The following is a 17,445-nucleotide window of genomic DNA, read 5'->3' on the forward strand; positions in this document are numbered from 1 at the left end:
TTTCAACAGAATTTCAAAATTTTATTTGAACTTATGTTAACACACAACTGTTAAAATGTTCACTATGAAATTTCCTTTCTGCAAAACAGTTGCAAGGTGAACCAATTTGATGAAATGTAGAATTCAGTTTTGCGGGGGAAAAAATACAACATACATTGTTTTGTTTTGTTCAAAATGAAACAGTGCATGTCAATATACCTACGAAGTTGACCAAGGAAACAAACAAAATAGCCTCGTCGTATTGTCAAATACATTCTCTTTATAAAAAAAGAATCTGATTTTTGAAATATGTACATTTCTTCTGGAAAAAAATTAACAGGACACCTTTGCAGTCCAAATAGAAAAGAAACGTCAAATATTGCATTGCAATGCAAGACTTCAATGTCCAGATGACAAACTGATTACAGAGAACATGATGACGACTTATTTTAAAAATGCAGTAGTCCCATATTTGTTTTACCTTTCTCAAAGTGGGCTTTCCCCACGTGACGTGTGTCCTTTAGTTGGTAACGACTTGGCCCCTGTCTTCGCTCGGCTGGTTCTGCAGGAGGAGCTCCGAGTTCTGGGCCCTCAGTCTCTCCAGTTCCCTCTCCAGCTCTCGGAGCCGGGCCAGGGAGCTCTCCACGGTCGGACCCCCGGGCTCCATGGCGCGTCTCAGCTGGTTGTTCTCCTCCTCCAGGCGGGACATGCACTTCTCCAGCTCCAGGTACTCCTGCACCAGCTCCTGCTTGGTCATGTTCTGCAGGCTCTCGACGTGGTACATCTCGTAGGTCTCGGAAAAGTCTCTCTGGAGAAACTCTCCACCTGCGTTCCCGGGCCTCCCGATGCCGTCGCTGCCTTCTCCGCTGCCGTCGTCGTCGTCCTCCTCGTCGTTTTCGAACAGGTCCTCCTCACTGCCCGTGTCCTCCAGCCGGCCGCCGACCACCGACTGCCGCCTGGACTCGGTGTTCAGATCCGGCTCCTCTCGGTCGTGCTCGTCCATCAGGAACTGGGTGGTGTTGTAGGGGGCCACCGGGAGCCCTTTGGCGAACATCTCCTCTCTCATCCGGGAGGCTCTGGCCGTCTCCCTCTCCTCCAGGGCTTTCTTTTCCTCCCAGGAAAGTTTGAAGTAAGGCTTCCAGTGGCGCTTCTTCCTGGAGGTCCGACGCCTGTGTCTCTTCTTCCCCAGACGCGCGTCTAAGCCCGTGTCTGAGTCGATGTGCAAACTGTCCTCCTGGACCTCACTCAGGCTCTCCTGCAGGGGTCTGTCCTCTCCGTTCCCGTGTGCGCGGTGGTTCTCCCCGCCTGCTGGATATCCATCAGGTTTCTTGTGAGGCTGAGCTGCGATCGGGCACTTTGGAAGCTCGTTTCCGGCTGCTAAGGCAGGGCACACCTCCCTCTGTCCGCCTTTCATTTGCCATAACTTGTCTGTGTTGATATCCCTTTCACAGTTCTCCGCCTGCTGCTGCTGCTTGTCTCTCTGGCGCCCCCTATCGCCGTTCTCCGGTCCTCCACGGTTGCTGGTTGGGAGATGCTCCAAAAGGTCTCCGCTGCTCCCACCTGATGGGCTGCCTGAAGTTTTCAGGTGATGGCTCTGCTCGGCTGACTCTGACATCCTGCTGATCGACTCTGAAGGTTCGACTTTAACGCATTTTTAATGGCGCTGTAGCTCTCAAAGCGGAGCTATAAAACTTCTTTAAAAGACGTTAAACTTAATTTTAAACTTATTTCGAAATAAGTCTGAATCACTGAACAGAGTCTTACATTGGAAACTATCTCCCGGTAACTAAAAGTAAACTTCCGAACAGTAAACACTTGTTACTCCACCAAGGGTTTGTCAAAGCAACTGTCGCTAACTACCATTAACTGTTTCGATGCTGTCAGAGCTGCCGTTCACCCATAGACTGCGTTTCGCCGTCACAACAGTGTCCAGTGTGCTGCTCAAGAAGAGGGAGCTCGTGTTTATATAGCAGCTCCGCCTCCAGCAGCGCGCATGCTGCTGCTTGATGTGCCCGGTGGATTGTGGGATATGAGGTTTAACTTTTGCTGCGTAGCCCGCAGGAGCGTCCATATTGAACTACATAGACCACAAGTCTATAAGAACTGACGGGCATGTCAACCAATCAAGTTTTAGGATCTTTGCTACGCTTGAGCCCACCCCTCTGTTTGATAATTGGACGACAAGAGAACTTTGCTGTTGCTAAGCTTGTAGTATTTTTTGATTGGTCAGTTTGATAGTCGATCAAAAATACGTAATCCACGCCAAGAAAGCAGTCCGGGGCATTTTTTAGACTGTACTATGTACAAATATAGGGGTCATTATTGTAAGTTACAAAATAAAGAACAAATTAAATAGAATAAAATGGCAAAATTAGGTATTTGCCACTTATTTTAACTTTTCATGTATCAGAACATAGGGTTTACGTTAATTTATTGACCACAAACTCCAGTGAAAAATTAGTAAAACAATGAGTGTTCACCCGTGTTTTAAGCAAAATAACTAAAACCAATCACGGAAACTAGTCCGTTTTAAATGTTCACGCATTAAAATACATACATTTACTTTATTTTCAGGTGATATATATATTTCAGTGTATAGTAGCACAAAATCTGTTGATCTGATGCCTATTGGGTCGTTTATTATTTCATTCTGTTTATTTTGTGTGTTGTGCGGAGTGATACTTGTGGGGACACGGGCTGGGCGAAGTCTGGAATCAGCGTAAACAAACGACATTTATTGTCAAGCTGCCTGCACGAGCACATCCTCGAGCCCTTCGTTGTTCAAGGGTGGGTCAGGCGATCTCACACTTGGTCAATAATCCTGTTTCCAATGGACGGACTGGTGTAGATCTGTTTCGAACATTTCTGTGCGACCCAATTTGTTCAACGCAGTGTTAATTATACACTGTCGTGTCGTGGTAACTGCTAAGGATAACTTGGCTAGCTCGCTAACGTTAGCAAACGTTGGTTAGCAAGCGAGCGCTTCGTGGTTACGCTCCCAAACAAAACAATGCATCCTTCCATATAAAGTGTGAAGCTATATGCACTACAACAAAAATAAATACACGCTAAGCTTAGCAATTTCACACTTAAGAGGAATTAGTCACAAACTGCAAAATGGTTAAGGCCATACTGGACGTTAAGCTAGGTTAGCTCGTGCTAACTAGCTCACGTTTCGGTGTAGCGCTAAATAAAAGGCCAATAAATGCGTATGTGCAATAAGTTTTTAAGTAAGCGTTTCATAATTTTTGATTTGAAAATACAGTTGTACCTAACATACATAATCATGTAAATATTTAATCCAACCATAGGTATTGCTATGGTTAGCTTTCTGCTAACTAGGCCAGTGTGTTTGTATTGGGTCAGCGTATTTGCTGGAATGTTATTATTCCAGTGGGGATTTCACGCCGTAGAATTACGATTTACACGAATCTTTGAAGTATAACATGTTTTCATATCGGTACTAATGACGGCATGAAATGGTATATTGTCGGGTAGAAATGCAACCCTTCAGTATTTGTTCACTACATGAAGCCCTCGATGTAGATATTTCGGTCCAGGAAGTAGACAGTATCTCACCGTGCAAGGAAGCACTGAAGCTTCCCTTTAGTTTACAACGGTTAGCAAGCTTTACTTAGGATTTACTCGGTAAACTAACTACTCGTAGTGATTAGCGATTTTACGAATTGTAGTCTGATAGTGTAGAACAATTCACTGGATTACATTGTTGTTAGATATAAAGTAAGGGAACTTGGATGAAAATGGAGTATAAACAATTTAATTTTTTATTTTTTTGTCTTCTATTTCACATTGTTTACATATAGGCATCATGTTCTAGTGTTCCCTGCAAAACCTGATCAAGAGTCAATAAATTCATCTTTGTTCATGCTTCACATTACTGTGTCCAAACAAATGTATAGTTTCTCCACACTCTTGACAAAGCACTCTGCTTCCAGTAGTGAAAGAAACGAGTTATTCAAGCTGTGACCTCTTCAGTGGGTGACTGGACTGGTCTCTAACACCGTTTGTAAAAAACTGGGAATCCAGTGACTACAAACAACACTGGCTTACTGTTTCTACTAATAGAAGCAGCCAGAGTTTCTGCTCTGGCAAATAAGCACGCTGAGCTGAGAATCCTTTGAGGAAGAAGTGATATGTTCCAGTTAATATGAAACCTAATGACCATGGAGATTGAGAAATCATACCAAGGGTTCCCATATTCTCAAATCAAGGAGCGGTGCAGCTACAGAACCAAAGCTGCTCCTGCATAGATCACAGCTTGTGAGGATTAGCAGGCATGACTTAATCTCTCACCCTGTCTAACATGGTTGTTGCTGCAATTGAGAGTAGATGAAAGATAGAAATTGGTGTCGGCCTGTGCATTGGTCTTTTATGCAATGACTGATATGCAACTAAACACTTTGCAGCTGTGGTTTCTGTATTTGCCATTAGGGTTGTGCTTTTACCAGAGTGACAAACACTAGATACATCAACTGCAATAAATGACTGAGTAAAAACATACCACTGCAAGCACCCTCCGCCCACCCCACAAAGCCCAGTAGTTTATGTGTGTGTCTGTGTACTGTATTGCTCTCAGTTGAGTCGGTGGATGGTTGTGGATAAGGCAATATCACATTTTATGCTTTCCATGACAGGAGCAGCTCCAGACCTCCCATCTGAGCTCTACCCCCTTCTTCTTCTTCTCTGTCATAACTCCATTACAAGCACTTAATTAAGTTTCCAGTGGTGCTCTGGCTCTGTGGCCACAGAAAGTTTCAGATGCAGCTTCTCTTTTTTATACATTGTAACACCAATCAGAATCACAAAAACAACACTCCCATTCGAGGAGCTAGAGAACATAAATTTGACTTGAGCATAATCGATTGTTGTTTTTGAGCTTTTAGCAGTTACCTCATAAAACCAACAGGGGGCGCCGCTTCCTTATTGATTCTCATGGAGAGCTGAACCGGGAATATTTTTCTGTTTTGAAAGTCTGTTTCCCTTTTGTGACCTATACTGCTTCGTATAAATGCACGTTTTTTCTAACTTCCTGTACACATGCTATTTTCTAATTAAATTCTCCAGCTATCCAGGAAATAGTCAGTGCCCGAGCATTCCTCTTTACCTGAATGAGGTGATTTTTATTTGTTTATTTATTTATTTATTTATTTAAGATCTGAGCAGAAAGTGATGCTGTGGAAATTAAAGCCCAAATATGTCCTTCAGGCAGTTCCTACAACCATCCTCACACTGGTAAGTATACATCTAAACTGGCAGTAAGTTGGATGTTTGGTTTCCTTACAATAAAGTTTGTTCATTGTGTTGATATTTTATAAGAACTGTTTGGAAAATGTTGACTTATTTGGCCCCAAGCCCTGCAGAAAACAACAGTAGTGAACGTTAGAACAAAACCACGGTGCGTTAAACTTTAAGGCGTAATTAGGTGTAATTAAGGTGTAATTGAATAGCTCATTCTTCTGGCGCTTCTCCGACAGCATTGTTCAACGTGTGCACTTCTGAGTCGTTTTCCAGAATTGATTTCAAGGTGACGGGGAGCAAGTCACGAAGCTTTATCTTGTCATGGATCATGTGGCCACATTAAAGTCAGAAAGTATGAGCAGGGACTTTTTGTCCCCGTGTGTTCGCTGGAAGTAGAGGAGGTGGGGGTGCGTAAAGTGTGCGCATGGATGGACTCAAGTTACGCACAGGCATGAAGAGTGGTGCGGCGCCGGGGAGGGACTATACATGTGGACAAGGTTTGACTCAACTGTTGCGCTGGGCTGCTTCTGTCTCCTTCTTGGCTTGGGGTCTTTCAAGTCTACAGATCCTCAATTGTGGGGGGGATAGAAACACAAGGACACCTGCAGCCAGACTGCTTTTGCTGCTGAGTGAGTGTGCACAGCTCGGGTATAAAAGCTGAAGCCAGCACTTACTTTCCTGGACTGAAGTGAAGTTGTCATAATGTTAGGTAGCGGAAAGTCTCAGAGTTCCACCAGTCCCAGGGAGGAGAAGAGGAAAGGGGCTGAGAAGACGTCGGATCCTCTGAGGAAGCTCGGTAAGGACGCATCCTTTACGCGCATCGGTCCATTCTAACTCCATAACCATCATCAGGACAAACACTGAATCATTAATAAAATAAACACAGTGTTTGCTGTAAATGTGCACATGTCAAGTACTATGATGGGCATAGTTTCCAGTTTTCTGCTTTATTACCCCAATTTCATCATATTTCTCTTTTTATGAGGTTAGTTTTGAGTCACACACCAACAACTTTCCAACTCATTCTGTATTTATTGAATGTAGTGACATTTCAGCAGTAGTGATAAAACACCCATAAATCATATTTAATGCAGCCACCGTTTTACTGGTTGAATCCTTTTACAACAGATCATAGATTAGTCACTTATTTGTTATGATTTCAGTCTAGAAACATATTTATTTATTTGTTTGTTCACACAGCTCAGTGCTCACAGCCAAGTTGAGGGTTCAGTTAAAGGAGTGGATTTAGCTGAAAGATGATACAACTGATTTCTTCATTAAAATGGGAGTTTTCTGGTAATCACTAATGACAGGTCGCTGACACATTAGACAGAGCTGTAATGGACAGTGAGTGTGGGTGTAGTTGAAGTGCTCATGTGTTTATGAAGAGCCCACTGCTGTGATTCAGGCTCCCCTCCGTTCCCATCTCAGCCTACTCCCTCTCCCAAAATAGACACCTGCTGAGCAGCGACGCAGCACCTGTTAGAATCCCTGTGAAGCCTTGGGATGTAAGAAATCTGGACTACAGTGCACGCCTAAGTCTTAGAGTTAGAGGCATTCAGTTGGGATGGGTAAGGTCATGTGGGGATGAAAGATAGAGTGATTCATGAGCACCGTCAGGACATTTTACAATCAGTATCAGATGAAATTGGCTCTCATATCTACAGATTTTTTGATGAATTACCATGAATGTGATGTTCAGTTCAGTTGTCCAGTTTCTGCTTGAGTTAAAGATCAATCTCCAACACTGTCATGTGGCATGTCAGGTTGATTAATCTGCTTCTATTGTTATTGTGTCAGCGTAAATACTCAACTTATAGTGGGGACATGGCTCCTTTATGAGGCTGAAGTCTAGGTTCCTGTATTGTAAATTATTTAATATGAGTTGTAGTTAGGATTAAACTGACTGACTGAAACTGACTGAACTGATCTCCTTGAATGTTATTTTAGTTCCATATCTGCCAACACAGTGGACGCTTATGCATCATCCCATACACTGCAGTTCATAAAATTACTGTAACTTTGCTGTTCTTCATAAATTTGATCTGCACTAACATGTTTGAGTGTAAATCAGTTGCTTGTTGTTGTTATTAGACTGTAATTAACAGTTTTGGGTTTTTTTTAACATAATGATGACAAAAGTAGCACTGGGTTTTTATGGGTTAAACAAAAAGCTTTCTTTTTTTGCATATTATCTCCATGGAGTGAGTAGTGACCAGTATTAGAGTATGTTAAAATGTGAGAAAACATCAGATTAGCTTCATTAAAAATGTTTTTATTGCATAGTTTTCAAAGTATATCAGTAAATATGTTTCTTCTCTTCAAAAATTAAATGCATGGTGTCCAGCTGAAAGGACATTTTTGCAACTAAATGAAAAAGAGGTTCATAAAAACATGTCAATCGCGTTATTTTTTTAATGCCTAGAGGAATAAAAACACTCAGTAAAAAAAAAAAAAATCTTAATTAAGGCTCTTATAATTAATGCACGAAAGGGTTAAATCCAAACTCAAAGTGCTAGAGACTAACTCAGTAACTTGCACTTGTTTTTCATCGTTTGACTTGTCCTGTAAATTATTGTATGTTGTAACTGTGTGTTGGATTTCATGCTGCCTCTTGGCCAGGACTCCCTTGGAAAAGAGGTTCTTAATCTCAATGGGATCTTTTTTCCTGGTTAAATAAAGGTTAAAAAAAAATAAAATAAAAAAAATTAGGCTTTATCTGCAGGAAAAGTCAATGTAACATCTGCTAAACTTGCTTTCTTTATTAAAGCAACGTATGACTTTCATCATAAATTTTTCTTCCAATTAGTAAAACCCCAGTGATATCTTAATTATCTCTAATCCATTAGTCTGTTCGTGCTTACACACCTAAATCACTTCCCTCACGGTGAACAACTTTGAAGATGACTCCATCATAAGCAGTCCGTTTGTTTACATACCAAAGCAATACGCCTTTTTGGAAATTCTTATTGCGAAGTGCATTGTGGGAATGGGAATTCCTTGCAGCCACAGCAGCAACAAACATGGAGACAACAAGCAATGAAACCATGTCCGCTACTGGGTCAGACGAAATGGAAGGAATCACTGGGTGTGTGATCGTGAAAAGCAATACTTAGACATCAGTTTCGCAGCATTTTCGGAATATGTCATTGTGTCACATGCCTTGCAATCATACAGGATATATGGCCGGGCCCTCACTGCTCATAATGACATATTCCAAAAATGCCATGAAACTGATGTCTACATATTGTTTTTCATGGTCACACATTATATTATAAGATGACAATTGACCTACAGTGATTCCTTCCATTTCTTCTGAAATGAAAGGCTATCACTGGGGTTTTACAAATTTGAAGAAACATTTGTGATGAAAGTCATACACTGCTTTAAGTTAATTGATGCTGTGCCATGACCTGGCCTTTATAGAATATGCCTACAGCCAGCAATATTGGTTTGAAAGGTTTTTATAATGTTTATTGGTAGGGGTGTTAGAAAATATCGGTTCTGTAATATATCGTGATATTTCATTTCACAATACTGTATCGATATTAAAAAGTACTGTATCAATATTTTTAGGTATTTATTCAAATGCAGATATTGCAGAGGTTCATTTTTGTTTTTGTTTTTGTTTTTTGTTTATATTTGATTTATTACTATTTAACATTGTTCTATTAAATAATGGTCATTTGAAGCATCTGAAAAGCACTTTCTACTGTCTGAGAGAGGCAGATGTTAGTTCCTTTGTTGGGACAAAAATAATATTATTATGTTAGATATCAACTGATAGAATGTGAATATTTGATCTTAAACTGTAATGTCTACAAAACATAATTTAAGTTTTAACAGAGGAAAATTTTGTGATATAGCTTTAGATCCTGTTGTGATCAAATAAAAATGTGTATTTGTGCATATTTAAGGTGTAATTGAATTCTTCAAGGAAATAATCATTTGAAAAAAAGAAACAAACAAAAAATTGCCTTTTTAACAGTATCATGATATATCGTGATATATCGTATCGTAATCCTAGTATTGTGATTTGTATCGTATCACCAGATTCTTGCCAATACACACCCCTATTTATTGGCAGGTTTTACATAAACGGAGTAGCATCAGATAAAGAAAATACACACTAGGGACTATATACTGTACTGTAATATTGTATTATGTGCAGTTTTGTCCCATAAACCTATTAAGAGCCACTTTTGTTTGTTAAACTGAATATCAGCTGTCTTTACTTTGTGAAATCCTGCACCAAACGATGAATCTACAAGCACGTACTCCTGGGGTTTTATGTGTTTTTCAGTGGAGAGAGTGCACAGATTCAGACTTTGGCATTGACACCGCAGATATGTTGAAACTCTGAGACTAGGCACATACTTGTTTGCTGGTGTTTGAGTTATGAAACCGTATCTCTGCGCCTGAAAATCTAATTCAATGTCAGTTCTAGACTTGAAGTCCTAATACTGAATAATGAAGCCAGTAAGGTCACCACTCCCCCTGCGTAAAACCCTTACCCTTACCATGCGTCATCATAATTCATGTGGCCTTCAACCTCCTAAATCTCATCTTTTAATCCTGACATACATCAAATAGAAAGTTTTTTTTTTACAGACTGGGCTGAAAGGAGGTCAGAGGTTCTGTGTCATGTGGTGTCACAGGACTGGTCTTACTTTTTTTTGTAGATTTCACTTCATGCACCGTCAGCCTAAGTGGTGAGTGCGGTCTACGAGTGTGTGACATTTGTTAGTTTTCAGATAATCTATCTTTAAATCCAACAAACGCACATGGGGAAATGTGTGGCCGCAGACGTCCCCAGGCGGGACAGTGGATTTGATTTCAGAGAGTGGTTCAAGGCTGTCAGCAGTGTTTTTAACTCTGGAGCTCCATGACACAGAGACAGCGAGACACTGCAGTAGTTTTTTCATTAGAACTAACAAGTAGCCTCTGTTTGCTCAGGATTTTAGACAAACAGCATCCACATGGTCAGATTTAATGAGTCTGGACTGCTCCCAGGCTGCTCCTCTGATCATATACAGTACCTCAAATCACACAGCTCACTCACTCCAGCTCCCTGCTAAATACATTTTTACATTTACCGTCCTCTACAGACCGAGGAAAAATATTACCTCTAAATGTGCAACAACAGATTTCTGGCTCCTCCGTGAGTTAAATGTAACCTATGTTTTTACTTTCTTTTTTTATTGTAAGAAAATACTGATGCATTTGAGTATTGCACCATTTACTCACTATTGATTTTTTGTTTTATTTTTTTTGTACATGTGAAGACTTGCTGTGTTTAAACTTTATTTCCTCATACTGTTACACAGAGTTAAAGACAGATTTCAACATGTCTATCACCAGAGTCTCCGCCTCCTCTTTTTGCTGTAAAACATCAGGGTTGTGCATCATCTGATAAATAAATCAAGTCCAAGCGCAACATAAAAGCTGAGCTAAGTCTGGATGATAAGACCAAAAATGTCATGTCAGTCAATATTTATAATGATCATGATAAATGATAAATCATTATTTTGTTAAGTTTAACATTAGACCCAACAATGGGTCAAATTTACCTACAGCTGTTTTTAATTGCCGTTACTAATACATTTAACAAAATATTGAAATATTGAAGTTTATCACTTCTAAAACTGTGTTGTGCTTATTCCCTAGTATTAAATATAGTCAAGATAAATCATGACTTAAAATATGGACATTTATATCCAAAATAGCCTCCAGGTCAAATTTACCTCCATTGAAATACATTGACTTTTCCACCTTTTTTATCTTTCTTGGCAACAGTAACTAGGGTATAATCTGACAGATGTTTGCAGTGTTTATAGAGATTTAAGAACCACACTAATGCAAATATTTTCTTTTTTAAAACGCAATTTCACTTTATTTTCAACTGATTTGTACTGATGTTCGGTCTTAAATTAGATGACCAAAACACAGATGACGATCACATAAACCTGTCCTATGACATTAGATATTGTTTAATAATGAGAATGACTTAATGCAATAATAAAAAAGGACATTTTTTTGTACTAGAAATGACACGCAGGCAAATTTGACCATTCTGGCATTTTAAGATATAAAAAAACTTTTTCATCTTTCTAGTGTTCAGGTTTTTTATCTTGAGTGAAAATTGAAGAAATCAGATGGATATTTATATTTTGAAACTTCTCTTTATGGTCAGAACATTTGCAACAATTTTTTTTTATTCATTGTCAACACATGCATGAAATAACTTAAGTGTTGTGTTTTAAGTGTTATTGTTTTATGAAAGTCAATAAAAATGATCTTCTTCTTTGTCCTGAGGGTTCATCCTATTCATATATTTCTATTATTGTATGTATCCAAGTTCAACTATAAAAGATAAATGTCACTGATATCTTTAATTTCTATGTTTCACTCACATTTATACAAATAAAAGTAGCTTCTTTATGGCAGCCAGCACTGCAGATACACAAGTGTTGTACTTTATACCACAATCTCATATAAATTAGATCTGAAAATCACAATATGTGACATTATTTTCATTTTTGCGATATTTCACAAGATACTGACTTGTAACCACTGTTTTATGGCTCTTTAGTTTAAGTTTTAACAGGACAGCTTTATACAGTCTTTCTTCACACTTGAATAAAGAACTCTTATGTAAAATAGTTCATTAGCAAAGATAGCAACTGTCGACATTAAAAGCATAACTGATTCTCTGTGTAGATGCTCATCAGTAGTTTTTGCTGCATTTATCCTCAATCTTATCGTCTTAAAACATTGTTCGGCTATATCTTGTGTATCAAATGAGAATATGAATGATGTATCATTCATTATGATAGCAAAGGGTATGTGTGACTGAACACAAAGAGGCTGTGTGGCTTTCATCTTCAGCCCTGTGTTGTCCAGAAACAGTTGGCAGCAACTCTGCATTTTAAGAACTGTCTGATTGTTACTAATCCTTTTTAGAGAATCTGTTCTCAGATTAGGGACGCTGCTGAGAGTTTCGACTGGAAAAAACACTCATGTAGTTGTCCGGCTTTCGTCACATCATCTTCTAAGGCTCTGGTTTTTATCTTCAGAGGTGCAATCTCATCATTTCTTATCTAAGACACATAGGACAAACCCCACTGTCCTGGATGCCATCCGGTCCTTCTCATGGGGACAGCTGTGGTGGAGAATTTAATTGGCCTATCATCGATATCGCATGGACAACACCCTAACTTGTCTATCCTTATACAAGTGTAGAATCCTTGCTATCTGGCTCTTGTGACAGTTGTTATGCTGACAGAAATGTGAACCGTGTCCCAGGAGGAGTTGGTATGTGTCCTGAGTGTGAGGACTCATGCAAACACAGTCTATAACTGACCGGTGGATGTGGTTATTTTGTTTCTCGTCTTCCTTTTAGCTCAGACGAACTCCCCGCTGCTCACAACGCTGATCCACCCTGAAACAAATCTGCCTGATGGGATTCATTTCACTGTTTATTGTTTTCTTTCTGTTGAAAACCATTTGTTCACATGAGAAATCGTTTAACCGTTTTATTAGAGCTGCTTTTTTCCCTCCTCGATCGTCGTTAACAGTCAGGGTTTCTTTCATACGTTTGCATTTGAATACCTCGGCACAGTTGCTAGCCAGCCGGCATGCAGGGCTTTGACCATCTCATGAAGTGGATGTCAACAAGATTTTCTGCAGGAGGCAATGATAAAGAAATCCCTGCCCATCCCTCTGTGTACACAGTCAAAAAGAGGCCCACAGAGTGAATCAAAACCTGAATGTGCCTCTGTTTAAATGAACTGGAAACTCTGGAGTGGCCCATGCTTGCAGACTTGTCCCCACTTGCTCTGTTGTGGTTAGATATTAAACCGAAGCAGGTAGAAAAGCAGGAATGTGGTTAAGGCTGTAGAGACGGCAATAAAAGGTGAAGCAGTGGTTTGAAGCCGAGGCATTTAAAACTGTGTAGGCAGCTTAGCCTGGTCAATGACCTGCAGTTAATCAGGGCCCGCGCTCTGCTTGTGGGAATGCCTTGCATGTAGTAACAGCTTGGGAAAACAAGGTTGTTATGGATAGAGCGATGGCTGGGGGACTGCTTTGTGTTTGACCCTGATGGGGAGAAACCCACGGCTGCACCCTGTTAGTTTCTGGTCTAGTTTCTTGGGGGGAGGAGCTGAGCATAGATAGCTTGGTGCTGTAGCTTTTGGGGCCCTGTGAAGAGCTCTGTCAGGTTTTGGCACAGGCAGAACAAGGATTTAACTGAGATTTTATGAAAGAGAACGACAAGTATGCCAACTGTCCCTGGACAAATCTGAAGAGGTAAGCAGCAGAGAGTAAATCCAGAAGAAGAATTTGACAAGAGAGAGTGTTTGGACTTTCTTTTTTGAGCAACCCCGAAAGCAAAAACAGCCCAGTTAGACATCCCATTCATCTAAAGGAGGCACTGAAGCATATGAATGTCCTTTTAAATCTTCAGCTGTACGCCTGTGTTTACAGTGCTTTGTCGTGGCAAAGATTTAACCATACTTTTAGGAGGATTTCTTGACTTTATGTACAAAACCTTAACAAGTAAAAGCCCTTTTCTAACCTCACTGGCTTTCAATCAAACCTTTATTTAGCCAAGTAACTTCTACTTGGTTAAATAAAGGTTTGATTGAAAGAAAAATGGTTTTGTTTGATGCAGGACCTTCGAATCCATTTCTGAGCTCTAGGTATAATAGATACTCTGTGGTTTTTCAATCATTTCGTCATATTCATACCCAGACTATTTATTCCACATCTACCTTAGCTGCTGCCGATGCTTTACTGATGCTATTAAAGATGATATATTGATAAAAAATCTAAGATGCATTTAAGCAACATAGAAAATGACACTAACTTCCAAACATGGTTTCTAATATGGTATCTTTGGACAAAAGCCTCTGCTAAATGCAATGTAAAAAAAGCAGAAATTAATGAAAAAAGCTCCACACACTTTACAAAAATCAGATTTTTTTACACTCATGTGTTTAAAGTCTGTATGTCTAAATATATTTACACAGCATTGGATCACACTCTTTGTCCTCTGCTCTTTTGGAATAAATCTCACCCAAACATCCTTTCAGCTCCCAAAACCTCCACCAGCATTAGACCCGAAACTGAACATTTTCTTCATTATTGTTTAATCTGTGGGATATTTTCTTCATAAATGGTGTACTTGTTTAGTCTTTAAAAGATCAGAATACTTTCACGCTCACAGTCTCATCTCAAAACTCAAATTGCTTACTTTGTTCCAGCCGCTGTCCGAATTCCAGGTTAAATATTTATAAATAAGAAAACAGCTGCAAATCCTTACACGGGAAAACATTTTCTGATGTGTCAACTGATGACTCTTAATACAAACATTTGGTTTTTAACACACTCATCACACATTGAAAGACGTTTTAGTGACCGCAAATGCATTTCTGTTTCTGTGTTAAGATCCAGTCTGCATATATGTGATGTATATGCATCAGTAAAAATATGTTTCAGGGTAAAAGCAGCTTCAATAAACCAAAGTGGTCATATTTATCGTGACCTCCCTTTGCACTTAACATGTCTTTAACCCTTTTGTTCAGACAATATGAGATTTACTGCATTCATTTTCTGATGTTTTCTAACAGGTTTTATTCAACACATGTCAGACGTTTCTGGTTGTTTGTGCTGCTTCTTGCCATGGGGTCAGAGGTCACTCTAAATAGTCACTTTAACCTTTAAAACCCATTTAGTGGAGTTTTTTGTGTCTTTCAAGGCTGTTCACATATTTCCTGTATTTTCTTGTTGTATCTGAAGAAAAGAGAATGAAAAACAAACATGTACGCTCATTTTAACCTTGTAGAAACAACAAAGCTAAAGATGGAATAAGACTAAGAATAGACACCCACAGTTTTATATTGCAAGAAATGTTTTGATTTGCTTTGGAATTAATTCTAAACTATCATCCACATCCACAAAATCCTTCATATTTTATTTGTACTTGCATTTTACTCAGTGTTGACATTTTATTCACCTTTAGCCTGTCACTGTATTTAACCTTCACCTTAAAATTTCTGAAATATTTGTTAAGCTTTGACCATAAATAATAATTTTAAGTCACAAGCATCTGGTTTCTTCAACTCTTCTTCAAAATCAGCCTTTAAATGCAAAAGTAATATTAATTTGACATTTATCATGATAATTATTGACAAATGACATGATGAAAATATTTCCACTCAGCAGGGATGGGAATGTGATGCAGTGGTTTTGTTCATTGTGTGTGTATAATGTGTATAAATGCATCGATTCATTACTCATTACTTCAAATGCATATTTGCTACACTATGTGTTTATGTTCTGTATTTTGACACCGTGTTAGATTAAAGTGGTGTTGAATGCTGTTAGCTATATCTAGAGACATGACTCAAATGGCACAATGGTTTTACAAGCAATTTAACTTCCTGAGACCCAGCAATGCATTTTTGTCCTCTGAAGGGGACAGAAGTTTCACAGTTGTACTTAAAACATGCCATCCAGTTATTAAAAGAGAAGACGCTTACTTATTTAAAATATTTGTTCTTGCCTGCAAAAAGGTTGTCACAAGTAACTGGTTAAAAAGTGACCCTCTTTGACCACAGCAATGGCTGGACATTATAGAGGAAATATATACCATGGAAAAATTAACATTTCATAAGAGGATTAAGGTGGGAACTTTTAATTGAAGATGGGAGAAATGGACTATATTCATGGACACTAATTCTTGTTACCAGATCTGATGCAGAAAAGCAGACGAGTACAGCGGTTGTTTTGTGCTCTGTTTTTATTGTTACTGTACTGTAAAAGTGTTTTAAAAATTTGAAGTAAAAAGTCAAAGAAAAAACACATAAAAAACCATGCTGTCCATTGCAAAGGACATTCCATTAAATATAAATAAATAAATAAATAAATAAAATAATTTTAAAATGTATCCAAAAAAACTGTTGCATTATGTAGTTTCTAATCAAGAAAATTGTTTAATGTAAAAAAGCTAAAACCTTCACTTTCCTGAGTCCCACACTCTAGTATTTATTTAGCTTTAGCTTTTATTACAGATTACATTCTCCATGGCATCATTTCAGTCAGTTTATGCAGTGTCACATCATTTATTTCCTTCATATCTTTTTCATGTAACTTTGCTGAACCTTGACCTGAAGTAACCCCAGATCACAACACTGCCCCCATAGGCTTGTACTGTTGGTACTAGGCACGATGGGTAATCGCTTCACTCTGTAACAGGGTCGAGCTGGACTCATCAGACCACATGACCTTTTTCCCATTGAAACACAGTCCAACCTTTATGCTCTCAACTGGTTTTACTGGTATTTTATCAAGCAAATAATACAGTCGTGGAAAAAATTATTAGACCACCCCTTGTTTTCTTCAATTTCTTGTTCATTTTAATGCCTGGTACAACTAAAGGTACATTTGTTTGGACAAATATAATGATAGCAACAAAAATAGCTCATAATGGTTTAATTTCAGAGCTGATATCTAACCATTTTCCATGTTTTCTTGATAATAACCAAAATCACTTAAGTTATTACATTAATAGCTGTGGCACCGTACTGCCAAAAACAGTGCTTTTAGTCATTCCGTGTTGTCTTTTCTTTCTGTTTTAGTCACGATACACACAGGAGTTAGTATTTGATTGTATAACCATTGTTTTTGATGACTTTTGATGGTCTAATAATTTTTTCTGCGATTGTATATATATTGTAGTGTCTGTTTGCAGATTTACTTATTGTAGTAGTAGTAGTAGTAATTTATTTGTCCATTTAGCAAAACATGATATATACATACATACAGTTTGGATTTCTATATTTAACATGGACGAAAAGCCATGGGCAGAAGCACCAGCTTATTTATGCCTACCCTATTTACAAGAAGGAAAGTTGCAGAAACAAAACAAGATAACAAGATGTCACAGTTTTAAATAATAATATAGATAAACAAATAATATAATCTAAGCAAAATCTTAGATTCATATTGATAATTGGCTTACTTTATCCTAACATTTTATATTTATTGAATACCTTATTTTTAAACATCCTTTTAAATGTGGTGACTGATGTGCATTTTTTTTTTTTTTTTAATTCTTAATCAAGGTTGTTCCATAATTTTACTTCAATTACAGATGTGCATTTGCCTTTTGTGTTGGTCCTTGCCTTGTCTTGTTATCACTACATC

General features: G+C 38.6%; 2 protein-coding genes across 3 annotated transcripts in view; one reads left to right on the top strand and one right to left on the bottom strand.

Moving 5' to 3' along the window:
• On the bottom strand, window positions 1-1,925 carry hexim1 (HEXIM P-TEFb complex subunit 1). The gene has a single exon (XM_030140519.1). The coding sequence runs from the start codon at window positions 1,592-1,594 to the stop codon at window positions 500-502; it is 1,095 nt and encodes a 364-aa protein (XP_029996379.1). The 5' UTR covers window positions 1,595-1,925; the 3' UTR covers window positions 1-499.
• Window positions 1,926-5,685: 3,760 nt separating this feature from the next.
• Window positions 5,686-17,445, top strand: part of plcd3a (phospholipase C, delta 3a) — a 34,156-nt gene continuing 22,396 nt past the window's right edge. The window contains exon 1 of one of the 2 annotated variants that reach the window (XM_030142078.1): window positions 5,686-6,034. In XM_030142078.1, the coding sequence (XP_029997938.1) occupies window positions 5,941-6,034 (94 nt within the window). In that variant the 5' untranslated portion in view covers window positions 5,686-5,940. Of the gene's footprint in view, window positions 6,035-13,415; window positions 13,546-17,445 lie in introns of those variants that run through there. The other variant, XM_030142079.1, reaches the window with a different exon arrangement.

Source organism: Sphaeramia orbicularis, chromosome 8, assembly GCF_902148855.1.
Source record: "Sphaeramia orbicularis chromosome 8, fSphaOr1.1, whole genome shotgun sequence".
Taxonomy (NCBI): domain Eukaryota; kingdom Metazoa; phylum Chordata; class Actinopteri; order Kurtiformes; family Apogonidae; genus Sphaeramia; species Sphaeramia orbicularis.

What these genes read in the sequence shown, in the direction of transcription:
- hexim1 (XM_030140519.1), bottom strand. Translation starts at nt 1,594, where the DNA reads ATGTCAGAGTCAGCCGAGCAGAGCCATCACCTGAAAACTTCAGGCAGC.